General features: G+C 37.2%; 1 protein-coding gene across 4 annotated transcripts in view; it reads left to right on the plus strand.

Annotated features, from left to right (window-relative positions):
- Nucleotides 1-23,253, plus strand: part of rasgrf1 (Ras protein specific guanine nucleotide releasing factor 1) — an 81,832-nt gene that overhangs the window by 49,304 nt on the left and 9,275 nt on the right. For 2 of the 4 annotated variants that reach the window (XM_073930339.1, XM_009293629.5), the window contains exons 9-19: nucleotides 1,123-1,241; nucleotides 2,082-2,263; nucleotides 2,943-3,006; nucleotides 3,901-4,043; nucleotides 4,165-4,247; nucleotides 6,323-6,571; nucleotides 14,428-14,798; nucleotides 18,066-18,185; nucleotides 21,263-21,433; nucleotides 21,528-21,634; nucleotides 22,904-23,016. In XM_073930339.1, the coding sequence (XP_073786440.1) occupies nucleotides 1,123-1,241; nucleotides 2,082-2,263; nucleotides 2,943-3,006; nucleotides 3,901-4,043; nucleotides 4,165-4,247; nucleotides 6,323-6,571; nucleotides 14,428-14,798; nucleotides 18,066-18,185; nucleotides 21,263-21,433; nucleotides 21,528-21,634; nucleotides 22,904-23,016 (1,722 nt within the window). The remainder of the gene's footprint in view (nucleotides 1-1,122; nucleotides 1,242-2,081; nucleotides 2,264-2,942; nucleotides 3,007-3,900; nucleotides 4,044-4,164; nucleotides 4,248-6,322; nucleotides 6,572-14,427; nucleotides 14,799-18,065; nucleotides 18,186-21,262; nucleotides 21,434-21,527; nucleotides 21,635-22,903; nucleotides 23,017-23,253) is intronic. The other 2 variants (XM_073930340.1, XM_002665349.7) reach the window with 1 other exon arrangement.

The raw sequence follows: 23,253 nt of genomic DNA on the forward strand, positions 1-23,253 counted from the left end.
AAATGGGAGATGAGACAAAACCCACCCATAACTCATTAAGAGAATAAGCTCAACCCTGTTAGATTTTTCCATCCCCAAAATAGCAAAAGTGCATTTGGACACGCCCTTAACGCTTTTGCGCCATGCGCTTTAGACTTTTCGCCTAGATTGTTAAAATACAGCCCAAAAGCGTATGGCAGCAAGGATAAAGAATGAGCCTTCTCCATTCGGCCTACTTTCTCTTTACTTTACGTTTAATCTGCTTCACTCCTTTACTTTCGCGGATAAGGAAACAGTTTTGAATGGACTTCACTGAAGACATCCATTAGCGTACATATTTATTTTGTTTGTTAAGCACAAAGATTTGATTCAAAACTATTGCTAAATTCAGTTCTAATGTCCTGCAAATGAATAAATGAACAATAATAATGAAGTGCGAAGAGTTATATCCAAACACACGTCCTATTCTTATGCTCCATATGGTGATGCATAGGTTTCCAAAACCCAACAGGTGGACAAATCTAAGCTTTTTTTAATTAAAAACATATTTAAATATGCATATAATAAATGATACTGCTAATAATAACATTATACAAATTCATATTGTCATGAATAAACTGAAAAAAAGCCTCCCGACATGAATGCATGGAGGTAGTGTTTTTATATTTATGTAGAAAATAATATTTTTTGAAACATTTTAATCTTTAATTTTTTTTGATATGTAAAGATATTTGTGTATTGTTGTACATCCTGTGTGTCTTAAGCAATGTGTAAGCATGTGAGGACTTTAGACCAGCTTTTGTTTGGTCAATGGCGTGGTCTATGTCAGTTCATCAAAATAGCAACCCACCAACAATGCGCTTTTCACACCAGCACACCCATGAGTCCACAAAGTGGCACAAATGGATTAGCTAACTAAACAACGTGGTGCAGAATGTGAAAATTAGGGTTGCACTGGTCTGAAAATATCAACAAATTGTGCCTAACACGTCTTGCACCTTATTGCGCCGGGTGCATAATAGAGCCCTTAATCTTTAAAATCTACTGTTATTTCTGGCATTAGCTAGTGGCATTTTCATGCTTAATAAAGTTTAAACATTTACATTTTTCAGCATCGATTGTTAAAATGTTGTGCCTTCACAGAATCATGCATGATGAGGTGAGCGAGACGGAGAACATCCGGAAGAACCTCGCTATCGAGCGCATGATCGTGGAGGGCTGTGAGATTCTCCTAGACACCAGCCAGACCTTTGTCAGACAAGGTGAACTCCCCACACACACAAACACACATTTATCCTCCTGAGCTCCACAGAAAGAGGCCACAGATCCCTGATAAGAAGACGACTGGATTCTCCTTTGCTTCTGTTCTTTTCTGCACACTGTCACTCTTGTCACCTCTCATTGTCAACTTCCCTTTTCTCCCCATTCCCACTCCAAAGCTTTTCTGTGCTGCCCTCTTTTCCTTGCCGGCACAAAGCGGAGCGTTAACTCAAAGGATCGGGCACCATAATCCCACTAGTCTCTGCAGAGCACAGTGTGTTCAAAGACCAGACCTACTCTGTCGTTTCCAAGTGTAATCACATTTTTAGCAGTCAAACCTGGAATCGGAAATGTCACTGATGTAGCACAGCATTCAAAGACACAAGGAAAACCTGTTAAATTTACACTGTCAGGCCTAGTGTGAGCCTAGTGCGTTCCAGGGATAATCAGATGTTTACTGTCACTTCCAGGGTTTGATTGACCCATATTGGGCCTCCTTGGAGCTAATGGCCAGGGTTTTTAGCTTATTGAATAGCCTAAATTAATGATTTCTTTCCAAATACAGCTATTTAAGGCATACGGTGTTATTCATATTGCAATATATATCGCAGAAAAAAACTAAATATCGCAATGTGCGATGTTTTGAATATCATGCAGCCCTATTGGACATATATCAATGCTGGAGTGTAAGTCTATGACAACAGTCATTTGCACCTGTCATATTTGTTTCGCTATTTATTTTTCATTCATTTTTCTCTGCTAATAAATTATGTGGTTCAAAGTGTATTTCCCTATGCACTCTTCTTGGTTTCTCAGCTTTACCCACTGCTTTATGTTTTCAGGATCTCTGATTCAAGTGCCCATGAGTGAGAAGGGCAAGATCACCCGGGGGCGACTGGGGTCTCTGTCTCTAAAGAAAGAGGGTGAGAGGCAGTGTTTCCTCTTCTCCAAACATCTAATCATCTGCACTAGAGGCTCTGGAGGGAAACTGCACCTCACCAAGGTGAAGCCTCATACAGTACAAGCAAGTATTAATTATTTTTGACATCAAATATGTTAATAAGTGTATGAATATGAATTCATCTACTGTATTAATTAATAATACTTCTAGAGCACACCTGTCAACATTGGGACAGGTATGCCCTACCCCCCACCCCACCCCACAAGGTTCATTTAGTGAATGCTTGAATGAACTTGTGTTATTATAAAAATATAAGTTGAGTCAACTTAACAGCTCCAAGTTTACACACTTTTCACTATTAAGGTAACAGGTAAGAAACAAATCACTTTTTACAAGTGTATGCTGTAATGTATGTATATTTATCATGTTCACATTTCTGAGTCTATGCTGTCATAGGCTATGCATAATTACCCATTGTGATATACTGTAAAACCCATTTGAAATCTAACTTTAAGTAGAAATGGTATTCACACCATTCCTTAATTTGTTAAAAGATGATGTTTGTTATAAAAGGCTTCTTGTTACTGTAAATCAGTGAAATGTTGTGTTGTGGCCAGAAAATAGTGATTACCACATTCAGCCGACTGTCATTTTGCCACACTCAATAAGCCAGTATTGCTCCAGGTCTTGGGGGAAATTGAAGAAGCAGATCCTCACTGTAATCACTGTTTTAGTTCAGCTGCCATTGATTATTTGATAGATCTCAGAGCATGTCTGATTGTTGCTTGTCTCTGGATGGCAGAACGGAGTGGTGTCGCTCATTGACTGCACACTGATAGAGGAACCAGAGGGCACTGATGACGAGTGTATGTATCAAAACTCATTATTTCATCTTAAAGTGTCGCTTTTTCATGTAATATTTTTATGTAGCTGTTTGTAGATGGGTCATTTCTGGTATTCTGTGCATTTTTGGGAGCATAACACAAACCTTTTTTGAACCAAATCACGTGATTATTTTACTACTTTTTTATTTGGGTTTTTTCAACTTTGTCCCAACTTTTTCCGATTTGGGTTTGTATATATTTAATCAGATACCACAAAAATGACAATACAAAAAGTATTAGAACATAAAAATGTTATTCATTTGAATGCATCAGTTCCAAATGTCAAATTCACACTCCAATTGTCATCCCTACAGTGCATGTAAGCTTGAAATTTGATAGTAAAATGCTAATTGATTGCAAAAATGTGAATTAATTTGATGTCAGTTGACTCCCTTAATGTAAAAGTGACATCAAATTTACATCTAACACTGGTGGCAAAAGACGGGACTTTGTTGTAATTGATTTTTGACGTGTTTTTTTAAGCCAGTGTTAGATGTCAATTTAACATTAAGGTAGTCAATTGACTTCAAGTCTTTTTTTGTATGCTAAGAAATGTCTTTACTGACTCTTATGATCACGTTAATGCCTATTTACTAAATAAAGGCATTAATTCTTTCCCAAAAGATGTAAGTGAATGCATTAAAAGTGTTTAATATCACCTATTCATAGAAATTACAATAGCTCTACATTAAATGACAATGAGATCTGACATTTGGCCACAGAAAGAAAACCTCTGTACTCACCCACATTCCAGAAGGACCTTTTACCACTGATATTGACATGTTACGAAAGTGGGCCCAACCACAAATCTAATCACCACAGACTTCTACTAGATTTGTTTTGCAGAGAATGACTAGGTTTTCTTCTTCTCCTCAGCCAAATCAGAGAAGAGCGGTCAGGACATGGAGCACCTGGATTTTAAGATTGTGGTGGAGCCCAAAGACAGCCAGTCATTCACCTTCATCCTGGTGGCCTCCTCGCGGCAAGAGAAGTCAGCCTGGACCAGTGACATCAGCCAGGCATGTCTACTCACATCAGATAATATTGAGTGATCTACACTGTCCCGGGGCAAGACCTTTGCCTTTTACTCACCTGCTGTGCTTCAAATACTCTCCTTATGCTCTTTTTTTTTCTCTGCAGTGCATAGATAATATTCGCTGTAATGGGCTGATGATGAACGCCTTTGAGGAGAACTCTAAAGTCACTGTGCCACAGATGATCAAGTAAGTGTTTCTTCATACAATAGAAGCTACTGGAAGTTTTTAAACTTGGAAATGGCTGTAAAGGTTTATAAGAACTGAGTTTTTGTAAAATGAAAATCCAAATGTGTTTATTTATTAACAATATATTTTACATTAAAGTTATAGTTGTTTTTTGATATTTATTTTGTGTTATTTGATTATTACAGTTTATCACTAAAGAGTTTTTTATCGGTCAATTTTATAAATATACTGTGTGTGGATAATAGGGGTGGCCATATTTTTTTGTAAATATACTGTAAGTAGTGAATATGTAATTGGAGTATATTTATTTTACACAAACATCTACAGTATATATGAATTTTAACAAATATTTATTTTACACTTATCGATTTTAGTTAAAATGCTCAATTATTTAATTTGTTATTTAAAAAAATATTGAATTTCAGCCACACTACAAAAAAGCTTTTCTTTCTCTTTCTTTCTTTCTTTCTTTCTTTCTTTCTTTCTTTCTTTCTTTCTTTCTTTCTTTCTTTCTTTCTTTCCAAATAAATAAATCCATTTTCTAGATAAGTAATACATATTGGGCTCTATTTTAACGATCTAAAAGTCTAAAGTCTAAAGCGCACGGTGCAAAAGCAATAAGGGCATGTCCGAATCCACCTTTGCCATTTTGAAGATGGAAAAATACGCTCTGCGCCCTGGCACATGGTCTAACTCTTAATGAGTTATGGGTGTGTATTGAGCATAACTCAATAACTCATCTCACATTCTCTTTAAGAGTCAGTTGTGTCATGTCATGGCACATTTGCTATTTACATGGTGGACTTTGTAAGTAGAAAAACTAAAGGCTTTACTAGCAAGAAAACAGTTAAACAGACCATCTGCAGTACAAGAATAAAGAGCCTTTTACATTCGGCATCTTTACTTTGCCTTTACTTTACTTTTACTCTACTCCTTTACTTTTATGGATAAGGAAACGGTGTTGTACGCACTCCACTGAGAATATACATTAGCCTACATATTTAATTTTGTTTGTTAAGCGCAAAGATTTGTTTCAAAACTGTTTCTAAATTCTGTTCTAATTTCCAGCAAACAAATAAATGAACAATAATAATGAAGCGTGATCAATATACTGTTATATCCAAACACACGTCCTATTCTATTCTTATTCATGTTCCTAGACCTATTCTTATGCCCCTAAAGGTGATGCTTACTGTACGTCTCCAAAACCCTTCAGCTGGACAAATCTAAACTTGTTTTATTTAAATAAATTAAAATATGCATATACTAAATAATACTGCTAATAATAGCAACAACATTATACAAATGCAAATTGTCATGGACATAAAAGAGGCACGGGGGTTGTGTTTTTTTATATATTTTTAAAAATAATTGCAACATTTTAATCCTTTAATTTTTGTTCATTTTTAAAGATATTTGTGTATTGCTGTACATCCTGTGTGTATTAAGTAATATGTTAGCATTTGCACTCTGTGCTGAACTTTAGACCAGCTTTTAATTGGTCAATGACGCAGTCTATTTTTAGTTCTTCAAAATAGCAACATGTCAACAATGCAGCTGAACACACCTCCTTTTCAGACCGGCACACCCATGAGTCTACAAAGTGGAGCAAATGGATTTGCTATTTAAACAATGTGGCACAAAACACGACAATTAGGGCTGTGCTGGTCTGAAGATTGCAACAAATCGTGTCAAACACATCTTGCGCCTTATTGCGCCAGGTATATGATAGGGCCCATTGTCTTTTTTAAGAAATAATTTGTCAAAATTAAATGAGTTTTTCCTTTAAACAAGCAAAATAATCTGCCAATCGGGTAAGCAAAAAAAATATTATGTCTAAAGGAAAAACAAGATTATTTTTGTTTGTCTGGAAAATGCTTCTCCATTTTAAGAATTTTTAGATATTTGGACTAGAAACAAGACAAAAAAATCTAAGTAATTTTTTTGTTTTGTTTGTTTTTTGCTGTCAATCAGTTGTTTTAACTAATTAACCTTTTTGTTAAAGTTTATATATATTCTGTTTGGGTTTCTTTTTATTATAACATCAAATCTAATTACTTGCATCACCTATTTAGGTCTGATGCCAGTCTGTACTGTGATGACGTAGACATCCGCTTCAGTAAGATGATGAACTCGTGCAAGGTGTTGCAGATCCGCTATGCCAGTGTGGAGCGTCTGCTGGAGAGGCTGACCGACCTGCGCTTCCTCTCCATTGACTTTCTCAACACCTTCCTGCACTCCTACCGCGTGTTCACCAGTGCTGACGTCGTTCTGGACAAGCTCATCACCATTTACAAAAGGCCCATCAGCGCCATACCAGCCCGGTGAGACACATGTCTGTTCCTTTCTTTTGTTTTTTCCAGAACAGAGAGGAGATCACTGAGGTTATTGTGGCAAATGGGAGAAGCTGATTTGCTTGACATTTCTGCACAGAGATGCTGACTGCAAATAGTTTGTATGCAGATCACAGTGCATATTCAGTGCAGTCTGCAGTCGAGAATGTTGATTAAATGGACTCTTTAGTCCAAAAACGAACATTTGCTCCCTTTTTACTCACCTTCATGTGGTTACAAATATTTTCTAGTTTCTTTTTTCTGTTGAACACAAAAGAAGATATTTTGAAGAATGTTGTAAACTGGTAACCGTTGACATCCATAGTCAGAAAAAAAGTCAATGGCCTGTATATATATATATATATATATATATATATATATATATATATATATATATATATATATATATATATATACATACAAATACAACTCTCAAACTATATAGACAACTCTCATATGTAAAATGAGGTCACATGAATTGCTCAGGTGTGATTTTTTCAACAGAGTGTAAAAATCTTGATGGTTCTATGGGTCTCGTCTATCATATCTCATCTTTATTTGTATTTTCTATTACATTCAAGTCAGGTGATTTGCTGGGCCATTCTACAGCATGATTTTATTTTTCTAATTGCATTTGAGAGTTTCCTTGGCTTTGTTTTCGATCATTGGTATGCTGAAATGTCCACCCCGGTTTCATCTTCATCCTCCTTCTAATGTAGATGTTGGACTGAAGTAGCTAATATTTATTTACATTGACGAAGGGCAGAGGGAGCCTCTGTTTAGTTCGGCTGTGTGAAGTTTGTATGTTCTCCCTGCGTTCGCGTGGGTTTCCTTCGGGTGCTCCAGATTCCCCCACAGTATAAAGACATGCGGCATAGTTTATGAATGTGTGTGGATGTTTCCCAGAGATGGGTTGCGGCTGGAAGGGCATCCGCTGCATAAAAACTTGCTGGATAAGTTGGCGGTTCATTACGCTTTGGCGACCCCAGATTAATAAAGGGACTAAGTTGACAAGAAAATAAATAAATGAATGAAGGGCAGAGGGTTGCTAAATAACTACTGAGATATTTCAGCTGCAGTCTAAGCTTTCACTGCCTTTTTACACCACCCTTTCTTCATGTGTTTAACACTTTTTCCCTTGGTTAGTTCATTTTATCACAAAACTTAATTTGTAAATTAATTAGATTTGTTTTCTTTTTAAATATGGATTTCTTTGTTTGTTACCAGCATCCTTGTAAAATCTCTTGTCAACAGCAACAATTGTCCAAAATCTACTAAATAACCTGCAGACTGATCATTACCGTGACACATGACAAGAAAAACACAACTTGTAATAAGGAAAAAAGTACAGCTACAATAATTTACTTTAAAAAACTAAATTTGGACCTAACTGCTTGATATTTGGCAGCTCCATCAAAGGTTTTATGCTAAATGAGCTGTTATAGCCTGGAAAGCAAATGTTGTCAGGGATGAGAGACTATCGCTTTGTTACTTTCGTCCTGCGTTACTTTCATCCCCACTCTTCCCTATTGCCAGTGGTGGAAAGAGTACTGAAAAATCATACTTAAGTAAAAGTATGATTACTTGCCCAAAACTGTGGCGCAAGGAGAGTAAAAGTATCTGTTGTAAATATTACTCAAAGTAGATGTAAAAGTAGCTCTTTTTAAAGTGCTCAAGAGTAGTGAGTATTAAGTATCACGATGTGAACAGCTCATGCGTTTACATGAAATTTGTGCATGGATGTGTAAACGTAACATTCTGTAGTGCATTAGTAACTGTTTAAGTTCATTTGGTGATTTCAGTCCTCATACAGTAAACATCCAGTGACATGCAGTCTATAAAGTCTCTCAAACATTGCGTGTAAAGATTTACGCTATCTTCTTGCACCCTTATATTCAGATATATTTAAAATAAACAATATTAAACCAGTAAATCTAGCACATGTTGTGTTACGGTGATGCGGTGACACAGTGGATAGCATATTCGGCTCACAGCAAGAAGGTCGCTGGTTCATGCTTCTGCTGGGTCAGTTGGCATTTCTCTGTGGAGTTTGCATGTTCTCCCCGTGTTCTCGTGGGTTTCCTCTGGGTGTTCCGGTTTCCCCCACAGAGACAAAGACGTGGTATAGGTGAATTGGGTATGCTAAAAATTGACTATAGTGTGTGAATGAGTGTGTATGGATGTTTCCCAGTGATGGGTTGCAGCTGGAAGGTCATCCGCTGCATAAACATATGCTGGATAAGTTGGCGGTTCATTCCGCTGTGGCGACCCCAGATTAATAAAGAGTCTAAGCCGAAAAGAAAATGAATGAATGTTGTGTTGTTTTAGTTAGTTACCACAGCAAAAATATTAATTGTTAAATTACTTTTAAAAATGGTACTTTTGTCCCTGCTCTCCCTACAATATCATTACACGGATGATAGTAATGATATTTCACCAATTAAATTATTTATATGAAAAAGACAACATTGGTAACTGAAGAATCATGTGTATGTGATACTTATGATGCGCTCCTACACAACCTGAGTGCACATGAGATGAGAGCCAATGACAGTGCTCCTTTACATACAGTATAACTCGTGAAACTAAAGAGAGTGTGGGATGTGGAGCTGCGCTGTTGAGAGTTTTCACCTCTTTCAGAGAGTTTATGTAGTTTTATCTTGTGCGTCAATGGCAAAAAGTAAGACTGCCCTTCTTTGTTGGAGCATATCTTGTTTGGGTGTGATCCTGCACATGTGTAATGTATAATGTATGAATGACATCTTGAGAGAAAGTTTCACTACTTCATTTTGATAATTATTTCTACACTCCATGTTAGTTATTGTTTATGTCATTTAGCACAGATATTTTAACCTGATTATGTGGGGTTTACCAATATAGTTCGTTTACATATCCACAACAAAGTGGTTGAATTAAACCAATATCTTTACCGTCCACTAAAGGATGATTTGTTTTGTTTTCTATTGTTTTGTTTTGTTTTGTTTTGTTTTGTTTTGTTTTGCTTTGCTTTGCTTTGCTCTGCTTTGCTTTTCATTTTCATTAAAGTGTTGGTCTGTGGCAGTAACATTTTACAATGCAGAAACACAATTGCAGTGCATTTGAAGTAGGAAAAAGTAATAAAATGCACTATTTCACAGACATATTTCCCTATATATTTCAAATCATAATAATATTGTATTATGACACAAGCAGAGTTGGGTATTCTAATTATAATTTGGGGAACGCAGTAATGTAATGAATTGCATTTTAAATTTGTGTAATTTGATTACAGTTACTAAGGTCAGTGTAATTGCGTTACTTGCAATACAATTATAGTTTTTAGAAGAAAAAAATGCTTCTTTTAAATCACGTTTTCCGCTTCAACATCAGTAAATAAGTATACGCTTTTAAATTGCTGGAGAACGTGAGCTGAAATGGCTGCTGATAAGAGTGCTTGGTTCTTCAAGTGGAAATACAGACATTACTTTGATTTCATTGAGCATAAAAAACAAAAATACTGCTGTGAAATGCAGTCTATGTCCAGTCTCTAAGAACTTTCAAATGCTTTTAACTGGACCAGCCACTTGTTCAAGCACTTAAACAGAAAACATTCTATGAAAATACTTGTTACCAACGAGGACACTGGTACCCAAAACACAACGGTCCAACTCAGCCTAAACAGGCTAAATAAAACTGTTGTACAAGTGCAGGAGTAAAAGTAAATTTTTTATGTAAAGAGAAGCGTAGCTGCCTATTGGCCATTCACATATTGTGTCTTATTTTGCATTCTACAGGCGGACCAGTTGAAAACAAAGAGTGACACAACAAGAACTGACCGGAATCAGCTTCATACTTTGTACAGAATATAAACATTTAGGTAGACTAATTACTAGAGGTGTCAAAATTAATTGTTTCTTCGGTGCACCGCGATGCAGACGCGCATAATTCGGTTTTGGTTCAGTAATAATCATAACCGGTTATTATGTACTGACGTCATTTATCTCCTATGCGCTCTGTCGCGAGGGAGGTGAGCGTGAGTATTTACAACACAGCCAACTCAGGGCCGGCCCGTGGCATAGGCACCATAGGCAAATGCTAAGGGCGCTGTAAATCCAGGGGGGCGCCAGAAATGTGCGCGGTTCAGTTGGTTTTGTTTTCGATATTCCTGACACACATTCAGTTATAGACGCCAATAACTCAAAAACCTCTTTTTTGACGTGTTTCTTTTTTTCGCTCGACATTACGAGCATTGCTCCGTTTAAGCCCTCGCATTATGTGTTTAGCCGGGAGAGCTCACGCTGAGAGGAGCTGTCCGTAAGGGACCGTCGGAAAAGTGCTTCTATTTTTTTTTTCGTTTTTCTGCTCCGCTCAGCGCGAGCTCTTCCTTTTGCAAGGGCTTAAGTGTGTGTGTGTGTGTTTGTTTGTTTGGTGCTGTCTATGTTTGTGTATGTGTTTGAATGAGAGACAGTGTGGCGCTGTGTGTCTGTGTATTTATACAGGCAGCATGTTATAGCCTCCCCCCTGAAATATAATACTGTATATGTAAAGCATCGTCAATGCACTGTGATGCACCGTGATATCGAATTGAACCGAATCGAAGGCATGATAATCTTAACCGAACCGAACCGTGAGACCAGTATAGGTTCACACCTCTACTAATTACCTCAGACAAACATAAAACACCCAAACACTGCCGTGCTTTTGCATACTATGGATGTCAGTGGTTACAGGTATCCATTTTTTTTCACGTCTTCTTTTGTGTTCAAATAAAAAAGACAAACAGATTTGGAACAAGTGAATGATGAGAAAATTTTAAGTTTTGGATGAACTCTTTGACCCTTTTGAATATGTCAAGCCGCTGTGATCAACCCATTATAAAGTTTTTCAGTGAGTATTAAATTACTGAAAGAGCTGCAGTTTCTTTTGTACTTTTATAGGTATATTTTATGTTTTAAAAGTAAATTCATCTGTACCGCATGTCTTTAGACTTGTGGGGGAAACCCCGAACCAGCAACCTTCTTGCTGTGAGGCAACAGCACTATCTACTGCGCCACTGCATCGCCTCAGTAGTAGTCAGTAATTTGTAAACTATTTTTTTTTTAAGTAACTTACCCAACACTGGACATAAGTATCATATCATGAGGTCTCTGCTCATTTTCACCTTAAATTCTCAGGTTTGTCTGGATGTGTTTTATTGGATATTTCACATGCATATACAGTACAGTAAACACAGTATCGCTCTTAATCCAGCAGTGTTACAGTATATATGTGTTCTCATGTTAGAGAGAATGAGACAGCACAGAGGTCACAGCAATGTGTGTTACCCTATATCGAGATCGAGCGAACATCTGCATGCACATGGGATGAAAGAAGAGAAAAGACAGTGAGATACAGAGAAAGCCAAAGGGGAAGGCAGTGCGACGTGCTGGAGTTGCTAAAGGCTTGCGAGGGGTCACACTAATGCATGTCGCCCGGCTCTATGTATGTGTGTGTTCTGCTGGAAACGGCAGTAATTGGGCCCTGCTTCATGGCCTGCTTGCCCGCCTGACTGAAGCATCTCAGCGGGGCTCTGTCGCCTGCTGCAGGACCCCACCCTCCACCCTCCACTCGTGCCGCATCTGCAGGATGAAATATTTAGTGTGCACGTTTTACAGCCTCTCTCTCTTTCTCTCTTGCGTGCACATGTTATATTTTTGTCTTGCTCTTCGCGTCTCCTCCTCCTTTTGGCTCCAGAGACGGAGATCCAGGCACATGGGTAAGAGCCGGGGACCTCCCACACACCCACAGCCAGCAGCACCCACTCTCCCCTGGGCAGACTGCATCTCCCCCGCGCCGCTGCCCTGCCGGCGCTCCAACGCTCTCCCAGACTGTCATAAGAGGGGCTATTTCTGTGCCGGTGTGACGTGTAGGGGTGGCTCGATGGCTCGATGTGTGGGAAAGCTTCTCTGCAATGCTCTCCAGCCTTATAGAGAGATGTGAAGAGTAGGCTGTTTGTGCTCCGCAGAGACGCTTTTCTCTCTCAGAGCCTCATGTAGCCTGAGCATCGGGAAACCATTATGAGCAAAATCATGAGCTGCAATCAGAGGCAAATACGTAACTGATGTTGTTATTGCTAGGGTGGTGACGGCTTGTGGTGGTTTTCTAAATTTGTGCTGATTTAGAGGAGAATTTTGTTGTTTTTAAGACTGTGATGATGGTGGAGAGAAAATAATCAATGTTGTTTGTATTGGTTGCAATTGGTTGGTCAGTTAGCTTCAACCACAATATAAAAAGGCATTTATTGACTGTGAGGTTTGATTAAAATTAAAAATGTATTTGCCTGTGTGGATCATTTAGTTACATAAAGTCACATTGTCATTATAGTTTATGAGGGGTTTTAAAATTGCGACCTTGGGGCTGCAAAAGAGTTCTAGGAAGTGTGTTAAAATGCATGTAAAACAAGCATTAAATGCATATGTTTATTAGTTTATGTTTTATTAAAAAAAATTTTGTTTGATATTTGTAAATAAAATACCGTAGTTTAATAAATTTAAGTATAAAATAATTAAAACAAATAATATAATTAAATAAATTAAATAAAATAATCTACACTGAAAAAATGCCAGTACATTAACAAAAAACATAGTCCTTATTTCCTTTTGCTTTTTCTTGTTCACTCCACTATTAAAAATATCAGCTGCACTGACCTAAAATTATTTGTTATTTTTTGTGTGTATAATCAGGAGGAATCAGAAACTGTTTTTTGTTTGAGCATTTGATTTGTAATTTTTTCATTACAAGATTTTACAGAGTTGTTTATGAAAATTAAATATCAAATACATTTAATTTCTCATTTGAGAATGCATTTTAATTTATTATTTGAGTGTTATCATGTGGGTTGTTGTTATAAAAGTTCAATTTATTGTTTGATCTTTTTAGGCATTTGAATTTTTATTTGATTTTTTCTAATTAACAAATTAACCCCCATAAAAAAAGAAGGAAAAAAAAGAAAAATGACTAATGACTAATAACTTCAAATTACTTTAACATTAGAGCATTAGTATTTTGTTGTTTTAATTATAATGACATTAATGTCATTTTTGTTGTTGTTGTTAGGGTTAGTACTGCAAATACTGCAACCTTTACTTTTTCAAGTGAGGCGGTCTGAGATTAACTCAACTTAACGAGTTAACAAGTTGTCAGAAGCTTTTTTGGGTGAAAAACAAAACTTTTTAACTTTATGAAGAAAATTTTGATTTCAGTAAGGTAAAGGTGTTAAATATGGTTGTAGAGACATTTTTTGCTGATTTTATTGAAAAACAAATCAAGTAATTTCAACTTATTTCAAGTTGGATTTTTACAGCAATTTAAAGCTTATAATGTAAGATAAACAGTAATATATTTATTATATAACAGTTAAATAATAATACAATTTATATTGCCTTATTTTTTATTTGTTAATTAATGCCTGTGATGGCAAAGCTGAATTTTTTTTTTGCATCCTCTGCCCGGTCAATCAATCTAATAGGCTCATTTGCGGTTTAGGATATATTTCTTATTATTATCTGAGATAAAAAAGTTTTGTGATGCCTAATTTTTTTGTTGAAATTGTTTGTCAGGATCCTTTAATGAATGCAAAGTTCATTAGAACAGCATTCAATGATATGTTTAAGGCTATAAATGACTTTACTTTTATTTAATTATAGTATACTCAGAGAATTATTTAATGAAGTCTTACTGAATTTCAATTATAATTTCCATCAAAATGCACATTGAAATTCCTTATCTGAAATCGCATGTTTATGCCTGACTCTATTAAGACTGAGGTTTTAAATAAAGACAACCAGATCATTAAATTGACTCTCCATCCTGCTCTTTTTCACACTCAGATCCCTGGAGCTGTTTTTTGCGAGCAGCCAGAACAACAAGCTCCTCTATGGAGAGCCTCCCAAGTCGCCCCGTGCCAGCCGCAAGTTTTCGTCCCCACCGCCACTGGCCATCACTAAGACTTCATCTCCCAATCGCCGCCGCAAACTGTCCCTCAACATCCCCATCATCACCGGAGGGAAGGCTCTGGATCTGGCAGCCCTCAGCTGTTCCTCCAATGGCTATGCAAGCATGTACTCTACCATGTCCCCCTTCAGCAAGACCACTCTGGACATCAACAAGCTCTATGTGTCCAGTCCCATCACCAGCAAGATCCCCGACGAGGGAGAGGGCAAGACGGACAAGGCAGATGAAATTTCTCTCTGCAAACAAGGTGTGTTCAAATTTTTTTTATTTTTTTATTTTTTTATTTTAAGTTTTAATTAAAATCAGTTGCTTAAAAAAATTTAATTGCTCTAATCTAAACTCAGAAAACAAGGCCTGGCTTACTGATGTAAACACAAACATCAAATAGGCATATTCTAAACATCTACACTATCAAAAGCGATTAGTTATAAAGCAAGAAGTTTACTCTCTTTTTTAAGTAAAGTTAACTAATTACTTTTTGCAGTGTAATAAACATCCAAAAATGTATGTCTAATAGATGTTTTGCAGATGAGAAAACACTGTAATAATATGTTTTCCAAATGTAAACCCAAACATCAAATAGACATTTCCAACATAGGCTCATTCTGAAAACGTAGCCCTGTATACATTTCTAGAGATCGCAAATTATGTAGCCAGCATGTATGGCTGCATTTCGTTTATAAAACGAATGCTACGGGGTGGTAAGTTGTTGTTTCTTTTCGCGCTTACCAGCTGGCCACTTACCAGCTGACCGCTTACCTCCATATGGATGGTTTTCCTGCTGTTACCAGTTTGTCCAGTTAGCTCACCATGTTTGTCAGTGGACTTGAAATGCAGAGAGGTGTTGACCTTGAAGATAGGGATTGAGCCCAACAAAGAACAGTTTCAGAAAACGGGTAAGACAAAAACAGATGCCAAAAAATAAAATAATCAAGTAAATAACAGGGTGAGAATGTGGTAAAATCTGAAAGCATAATAAAATTGGGCAAGGCCTTTTCTTTTTCTGGATTTACGTTAGAACAGCAGGCGCAATTGGCACTCACAAGGAAAATTTGAGATCTCAAAAAGCATACACAGCGGCCTCTGATGGATTCGCGAAAACAAAAACTGCAAAAAAACGTAACTCCTATGACTTATTTGGCCCTTTCCAGAAATAGCTGTACATTTTCAGAATGAGCATGGGTTGGACATCTCGGTGATGTGTGTATGCTATAAGTAGTTATTGGACTTACTCACATTGACTAACATTGAGTGTTACATTTACAGGGTGTCCGCAAGGTCTTAAAATGTCTTACATTTCAAAAACTACATTTTAGGCCTTAAAAAGTCTTTAATTCACTGAAATCTTGACTTGTAGATCTTAAATATTTGTAAACAGGTTTCAATTGTCCTTTGTCCATAAAAAAGCTACCCAATAACCAACAATTAATCTCAATAGAACTTTTAACAAAACTCTATTCATAACTCTATTTTCCAATATGGTTTATTTACCATTTTTACAATAACATTTGTTTAAAAATTGTGTATTTATAGTCCGTATATGGTAAGGAAACTGGCCTGGACAGACAGAGATTTAGTTAATTATAGTATTTCAAGATTTGTATGTGAAATGTGTATGCTTACAACTGGGGTTTGCTTGTTTTGACCATTTATTTAAAACTTGTGGCTAAGAAAGAACTTGTTATAATATAATATACAATAAAAAGTCCTGTATAAGTCTGTAATTTAAATTCACAATGATCTTAAAAAGGTCTTAAAACGTCTTAAATTTTTACTTTGTGAAACCTGCAGAAACCTTGATTTATTATGTTTCTAATTAGTTTCTGTTAACAACAGTTAATAACTTTTTCCAAACTTTTTTTGTTACAGCCTTAATCCAAAATGGATTAAATGAATTTATTTACTCAAAAATCAATATCTACAAACAAAACCCCATAATGACAATGTGTAAAAAGATTTTTTGAAATTGTTGCACATTTATTAAAAATTTAAAACCTGAAAAATCACATGTACATAAGTGTGAAGTTGAAATTGAGAAGTTTCTAAATTGAGCTGAGGTACATTCTGTTTCCACTGATCATTCTTGAGGTGTTTTAGCAGCTTAATTGGAGTTCACCTGTGGTAAATTCAGTTGATTGGACATGATTTGAAAAGGCATACACCTGTATATATAAGGTCCCTGAGTTGACAGTGCATGTCAAAGCACAAACCAAGCATGAAGACCCTGTAGACGTTGTCTGTAGACCTCCGAGACAGTATTGTCTTGAGGCACAAGGTTGGGGAAGGTTACAGAAAAATTTCTGCTGCTTTGAAGGTTCCAATAAGCACAGTGGCCTCCATCATCCGTAAGTGGAAGATGTTTGGAACCACCAGGTCTCTTGCTAGAGCTGGCCATGATCTCACAAGGAAACATAAGTATTTTAAGGTTTGTCAGTTTAGTGGCTAATTCATACGAATTCGTATGAGTTCAGTCGTACAAAAATGTACGATTTTAAAAAGGAGGCGTGTCACCCTGTATGGTAGAGTATGGTAGAGTGGCCAGACAGAAGTCACTCCCCTCCTGGAATTTGCCAAAAGGCATCTGAAGGACTCTCAGACCATAAGAAACAAAATTCTCTGGTCTGATGAGACTAAAATTGAACACTTTGAAGTGAATGCCAGGTGTTAGGCTTGGAGAAAACCAAGTACTGCTTATCACCAGGCAATACCATACCTGCAGTGAAACATGGTGGGGGCAGCATCATGCTGTGGGGATGTTTTTCAGCAGCAGGAACTGGAAAACTAGTCAGGATAGAGAAAAAGATGAATGCAGCAATGTACAGAGACATCCTAAATGAAAACCTGCTTCAGAGTGCTCTTGACCTCAGACTGGGGTTCATCTTCCAGCAGGACAATGACCCAAAGCGCACTGCCAAAATATCAATGGAGTAGCTTCACAGCACCTCGGTGAATGTCCTTGAGTGACCCAGCCAGAGCCCAGAGCTAAATCCTATTGAACATCTCTGGAAAGATCTGAAAATGATTGTACACTGCCGTTTCACATCCAGCCTGATAGAGCTTGAGAGGTACTGCAAAAAGGAATGAGCAAAAATTCCCAAACACAGGTGTGCCAAGCTTGTGGCATCATATTCAAAAAGACTTGAGGCTGTAATTGCTGCCAAAGGTGCATCAACAAAGTATTGAGCAAAGTTTGTGAGCACTTATGTACATGTGATTTTTCAGCCTTTTTATTTTTGATGAATTTGCAACAATTTCAAAAAATATTTTTTACATTGTCATTATGGGGTATTCTGTGTAGAATTTTGAGGAAATAAATTAATTTAATCCGTTTTGGAATAAGGCAGTAACAAAAAAAAATTTAGAAAAAGTGAAACGCCATGAATACTTTCCAGATGCACTATTATTATAGGTAGTCTTCAATACAAGAATAATGTTTTCATTTATAACTTTCATAATATGGTGAGTTTGTGTTTCGTTTGTCTGATATATGTATTTGGATAACTTTTTTTTCTAGACAATTCAGTGAGGGAGGAAAGCGATAACGACCAGATCCAGAGTGATGAGGCAGAGGCTGAAGTGTCGCCCACCAAATCACCCACCACTCCCAAAAACGTCAAATGCAAAAACTCCTCAGGTAGAAGACACTCTGTCCTAGTCTTCCCTGCCATGTTGTTATCGCTCACTGACATGAAAACCAGAGCACCTGCATCTCATGCTGACAAGCCACCTGCACCCTTCAGACCAGCCAAATGTTGCATTTATCAATGGCTCAAAATGGCAGACTAGCTGTTTCGATAGACAGAGTGTTTAAATCAATGATCCAGGCACAGCTATAAGTAAAATGTTTATGTCGGTGAGGTGCTGATGTGATTCGCAATAAACAAAGTGATTCTTTGGACAGAGATGGAAACCTCGCAAGACACGATTCATGCAAAATCTCATTAATTCTGTAGGTTTCAAAAAAAAAAAAAAAACAAGCTCAGGGAAACGCCAAAGGAGGCGTGAGTAGGTGTTTGGAAAACTTGTGCCATAGCAACCATTAGCATGTATTCTCTGTGCCACCCCTGGTTTGTTTGTGCGGTCGATTCTCTGACAATACCATCTCTTTGCTTTTAAAACTAAACTATATGCGGGTTCAGAGGTCAACAATGACCCAATTGTTTCATTTTTTGTGATGCAGTTTTTCTTTCAAGCTTAATAGAACAACAGAGCAGTTTCTTTTCTAAATCTGTCGTGAGGCACACAACAACAAGCTTGTTTCCTTTAAAATGCTGCTTTTGTTATTCTCTGAGAGTGTATTTGAGACATACATCTTAGTGAAATGATGAGCTATTTTTAGTCTCAACCATCTTGAGAAGCAGAGCCCAGCCTATTGTCTTGATGAAGACGCAGTCTGTGATTTTATGTTTCGCACTGCCACCTGCTGGATGCTTCCGTACACTACATCATTGCAGCAGCATCGCCGTTTTGCTAAAAGAAGTTTTTCATACCATAACATGATGCATTAGCTTGGGGAAAGTGCTTACAAGTACAAATCTAACAGTATGGAAGTAAGTGCTTATTTTGGTCCTGCTGACAGGCGCAGGCCATCTGGGTAGAGTTTTTTTTTTCCCTTTTTCTCACAGTCGTAAGATGCAATGGATGTTTGTGACATTTTCATATGTCATCATGGGAGGATTATCCATTGTGGAGATAATGTCACTGCCTCCATTATTTCTGCATGAGTCCATCTTGTCTTATTTTACACCTGCTGGACCCTTAAAGGCGAAGAACTCTAAAGCGCAGTACATTTCCTTAATCTTTTCATGGCCCATTTAATCTGTGGTTAGGGGCAGATGAGTTTTAGGTATGTTGCACTTATTACGTTTTAAGAATACTGCACATTTTAAACACTTAAGAGTAAAAGATTTTTTAAATGTTATGAGGGTAAATTAAAAATTTTAAGAAAAAAAGTTTAATTAAATGTATTTAGACGACACAGTGGTGCAGTGGGTAGCACGATCGCCTCACAGCAAGAAGGTTGCTGGTTCGAGCCTCAGGTGGGGCAGTTGGCATTTCTGTGGTTTGCATGTTCTCCCCGTGTTCGCGTGGGTTTCGGCTCCAGTTTCCCTCACAAGTCCAAAGTCGTGGTATAGGTGAATTTGGGTATGCTAAAATTGTCCCTAGTGTACGTGTGTGAATGAAAGTGTATGGATGTTTCCCCATTGATGGGTTGCAGCTGGAAGGGCATCCGCTTTGTAAAACACATGCTGGATAAGTTGTTGGTTCATTCCACTGTAGCGACCCCCGATTAATAAAGAGACTAAGCTGAAAAGTGAATGAATGAATGAATAAACTTTATTTATAAAAATGCTAAAACTGGAACCGTTTTTTTTTTTTTTCAAATGTTCACTTCTAAATTTGTTAATTGCCAATGTACATTGTGAAATTTGCTTGCATTAAAATTAATTTATTTTAGTGCACCAAAACACATATGCTGTTTTTGTACATGAATATCTAGTTTCAGTCTTACCCCTTGAAGAAAAAGATATAAAATCTCATATTTCGTTTGGAGTACCTGTATAAAGGGTTATTCAGACACAGTTGAAATCAGAATTATTAAAAATTATTTAAAAAAAAATATTTTAATATTTACATCATGTTCTCCCTGCATTTGTGTGGGTTTCCTTCGGGTGCACAGTCCAAACACAGGTACAGGTGAATTGAGTAAGCGTGTGTGTGAATGTGTATGTGGATGTTTCCCAGAGATGGGTTGCTGCTGGAAGGGCATCCGCTGCTTAAAAACTTGCTGGATAAGTTGGCGGTTCATTCTGCTGTGGCGACCCCAGATTAATAAAGAGACTAAGCCTACAAGAAAATAAATGAATGAATGAATATTTACATATTTCCCAAATGATGTTTAACAGAGCGAGGATATTTTCACAGTATGTCTGATAATATTTTTTTTTTTTTCTGGAGAAAATCTTATTTGTTGTATTTTGGCTAGAATAAAAGCAGCTTTTAATTTTTTTTAAAACCTTTTTAAAGGCAAAATTATTAGGCCAGTTAAAAAACTGTCATTATACAATAACTTGCCTAATTACCTTAACCTGCCTAGTTAACCTAATTAACTTAGTTAAGCCTTTAAATGTTACTTTTTATAGAAATGTCTTAAAAAAATATCAAGTAAAATATTATTTACTGTCATCATGGCAAAGATAAGATAAATCAGTTATTAAAAATGAGTTATTGAAACTATAATGTCTAGAAATGTGTTGAAAAAATCTTCTCAGTTAAACAGAAATTGGGGTAAAAATAAACAGGGTGTCTAATAGTTCAGGGGGGCTAATAATTCTGACTTATACTAGTTTATTAGCATTCATAATCCGCTCACATTATCACTTTGTTTATGATATTTGTGCATTCCAGATATGCTGCCTGCTGCTTTAAGTTCTTACTCTTATTAAAAGCCAGATGGATTCTGATTGGCTTTCAATGTTTTTATCATTCTTCAGCTGGAAAAAAGGCCATTTTAAAAGTGATCACAACAATATTGTTCTTCTGTGTCATAGCTGTTATGGTGTGGACTCAGATATTGGTTTTGGAATGATTATTAAAAACCTCATGATCATAATAGTTATTTCCCTTGCAGTACAGTCTTTAATTCTGTACAGTGTACACACCAAATGTTCATTTAGCATGTTTGTTCTGCTTGTTTTTCTCTTTGAGCAGAATTCTCTCTGTTCTCTTACAATAATGGCATGGTGATGTCATCCTGCCGGGAGCTGGATAACAACCGTAGCGCCTTGTCTGCCGCTTCTGCCTTCGCCATCGCCACTGCAGGTGCCAACGAGGGCACGCCAACCAAGGAGAAGTACCGCCGCATGTCTTTGGCAAGCACAGGTAAGATTCAGCAAGCTGTTTCAAACTCCCATAGGCTGTGGGTATTTGTTGCCTGGCAGAAATGAAATCAGTGTGAATTTTGATTGGCTATCAGGGTTCCCTACGGATCAGAGGAACGGAGATAAGGAGTTTGTGATTCGCCGAGCAGCAACTAACAGAGTCCTCAATGTCCTCAGGCACTGGGTGTCCAAACACTCACAGGTGAGATTGAGTACAGTGTAAAATCATATACTAACACAAGACTTGACTAAACAGAAACAACTGTTTCTGGGTCCAAATTCAACACTTTTGTATACTTCTAATATCTATTTTTATACAATATGTATTTTTTATTTGACTTCAAACTGAAATAAAATGTTTTCTGAGTGATAGTAACAATAGACAAGTCTTATAACTTACTTTGTCAGTAAGTTTAACTAACGGGCTTTAAAATAATGACAAATTTAATATTTAGAAAATACAAGCATTCAAATATTGCATTTTCACCACCAATAGCAGTGACATTTAGCACGACCATGAAGCTTCCAGACCTTTTCCAATCAAATCACCTTTTTAATCTCCAACTAGGCTTTCCTTCAGTATATATTGTCCTGTCATAATAAAAGCAAAAATTCCAGAACACGACTAAAAAAGTAGTTTCTCATTTCCTCCAAATGGACCAATAATCGCTGTTCACTTCGGCTTCTCGTCAAAATTCTGACCAGTCAAATACTTTCTAGAATCTGAAGTGAACCCCAACAACACTAATATTAAACCTAATAACCCTAACTCTTATATTTACTAATATTAGGGTTAAGATTATTATATACGGTCGATGCAGTAATGCTGTACCTAGTGCTGTCGCCTCACAGCAAGGAGGTTGCTGGGTCGAGCCTCAGCTGGTTCAGTTGCCGTTTCTGTGTGGAGTTTGCATGTTCTCCCTGCATTCGTGTGGGTTTCCTCCGGGTGCTCCGGTTTCCCCTGCAGTCCAAAGACATGCAGTACAGGTGAATTGGGGAGGCTAAATTGTCCGTAGTGTATGAGTGTGTGTGTGTGTGTGTGTGTGTGTGTGTGTGTGTGTGTCTGTGTGTGTGTGTCTGTGTGTGTGTGTGTGTGAATGAGTGTGTGTGGATTATTCCCAGAGATGGTTTGTGGCTGGAAGGGCATCCTCTGTGTAAAAACATGCTGGATAAGTTGGCGGTTCATTCCGCTGTGGCGACCCCAGATTAATAAAGGGACTAAGCCGACAAGAAAATGAATGTAGGAATGAACGAATTATTATATACTAGGGGTAGACATATTAAAAACATTGATATTATAAATTCCTAATGTCGTGCTCAGACACTCTTAGCACTCACACAGCTTGCATATACCGCTGCTCAAGCCCAACCCAACTTTGCTCTGGCCCACTTCTTTCATAGCATGATAGGTCCACTTTAAAAGTTTTTTGCCTTGCATTTGTGTATCTGAACCTGTGTATTGTGTGTGCAGGACTTTGAAACCAACACTGAGCTCAAGATGAAGGTAATCAGCTTCCTGGAGGAGGTGATGCACGATCCTGAACTTCTGACCCAAGAAAGAAAGGCTGCTGCCAACATTATACGGCAAGTAGATACTGCCTGTACCCTGATAGATTACCACATGTTGGGTTTTAAGTAAGTTTAGACAAATACTGATAGATAGATAGATAAATAAATAAATAAATAAATAAATAAATAAATAAATAAATAAATAAATAAGGGCGATGCAGTGGCGCAGTAGGTAGTGCTGTCACCTCACAGCAAGAAGGTCGCTGGTTCGAATCTCAGCTCAGCTCAGTTGGCGTTTCTGTGTGGAGTTTG

Source organism: Danio rerio, chromosome 18 (assembly GCF_049306965.1).
Source record: "Danio rerio strain Tuebingen ecotype United States chromosome 18, GRCz12tu, whole genome shotgun sequence".
NCBI lineage: Eukaryota > Metazoa > Chordata > Actinopteri > Cypriniformes > Danionidae > Danio > Danio rerio.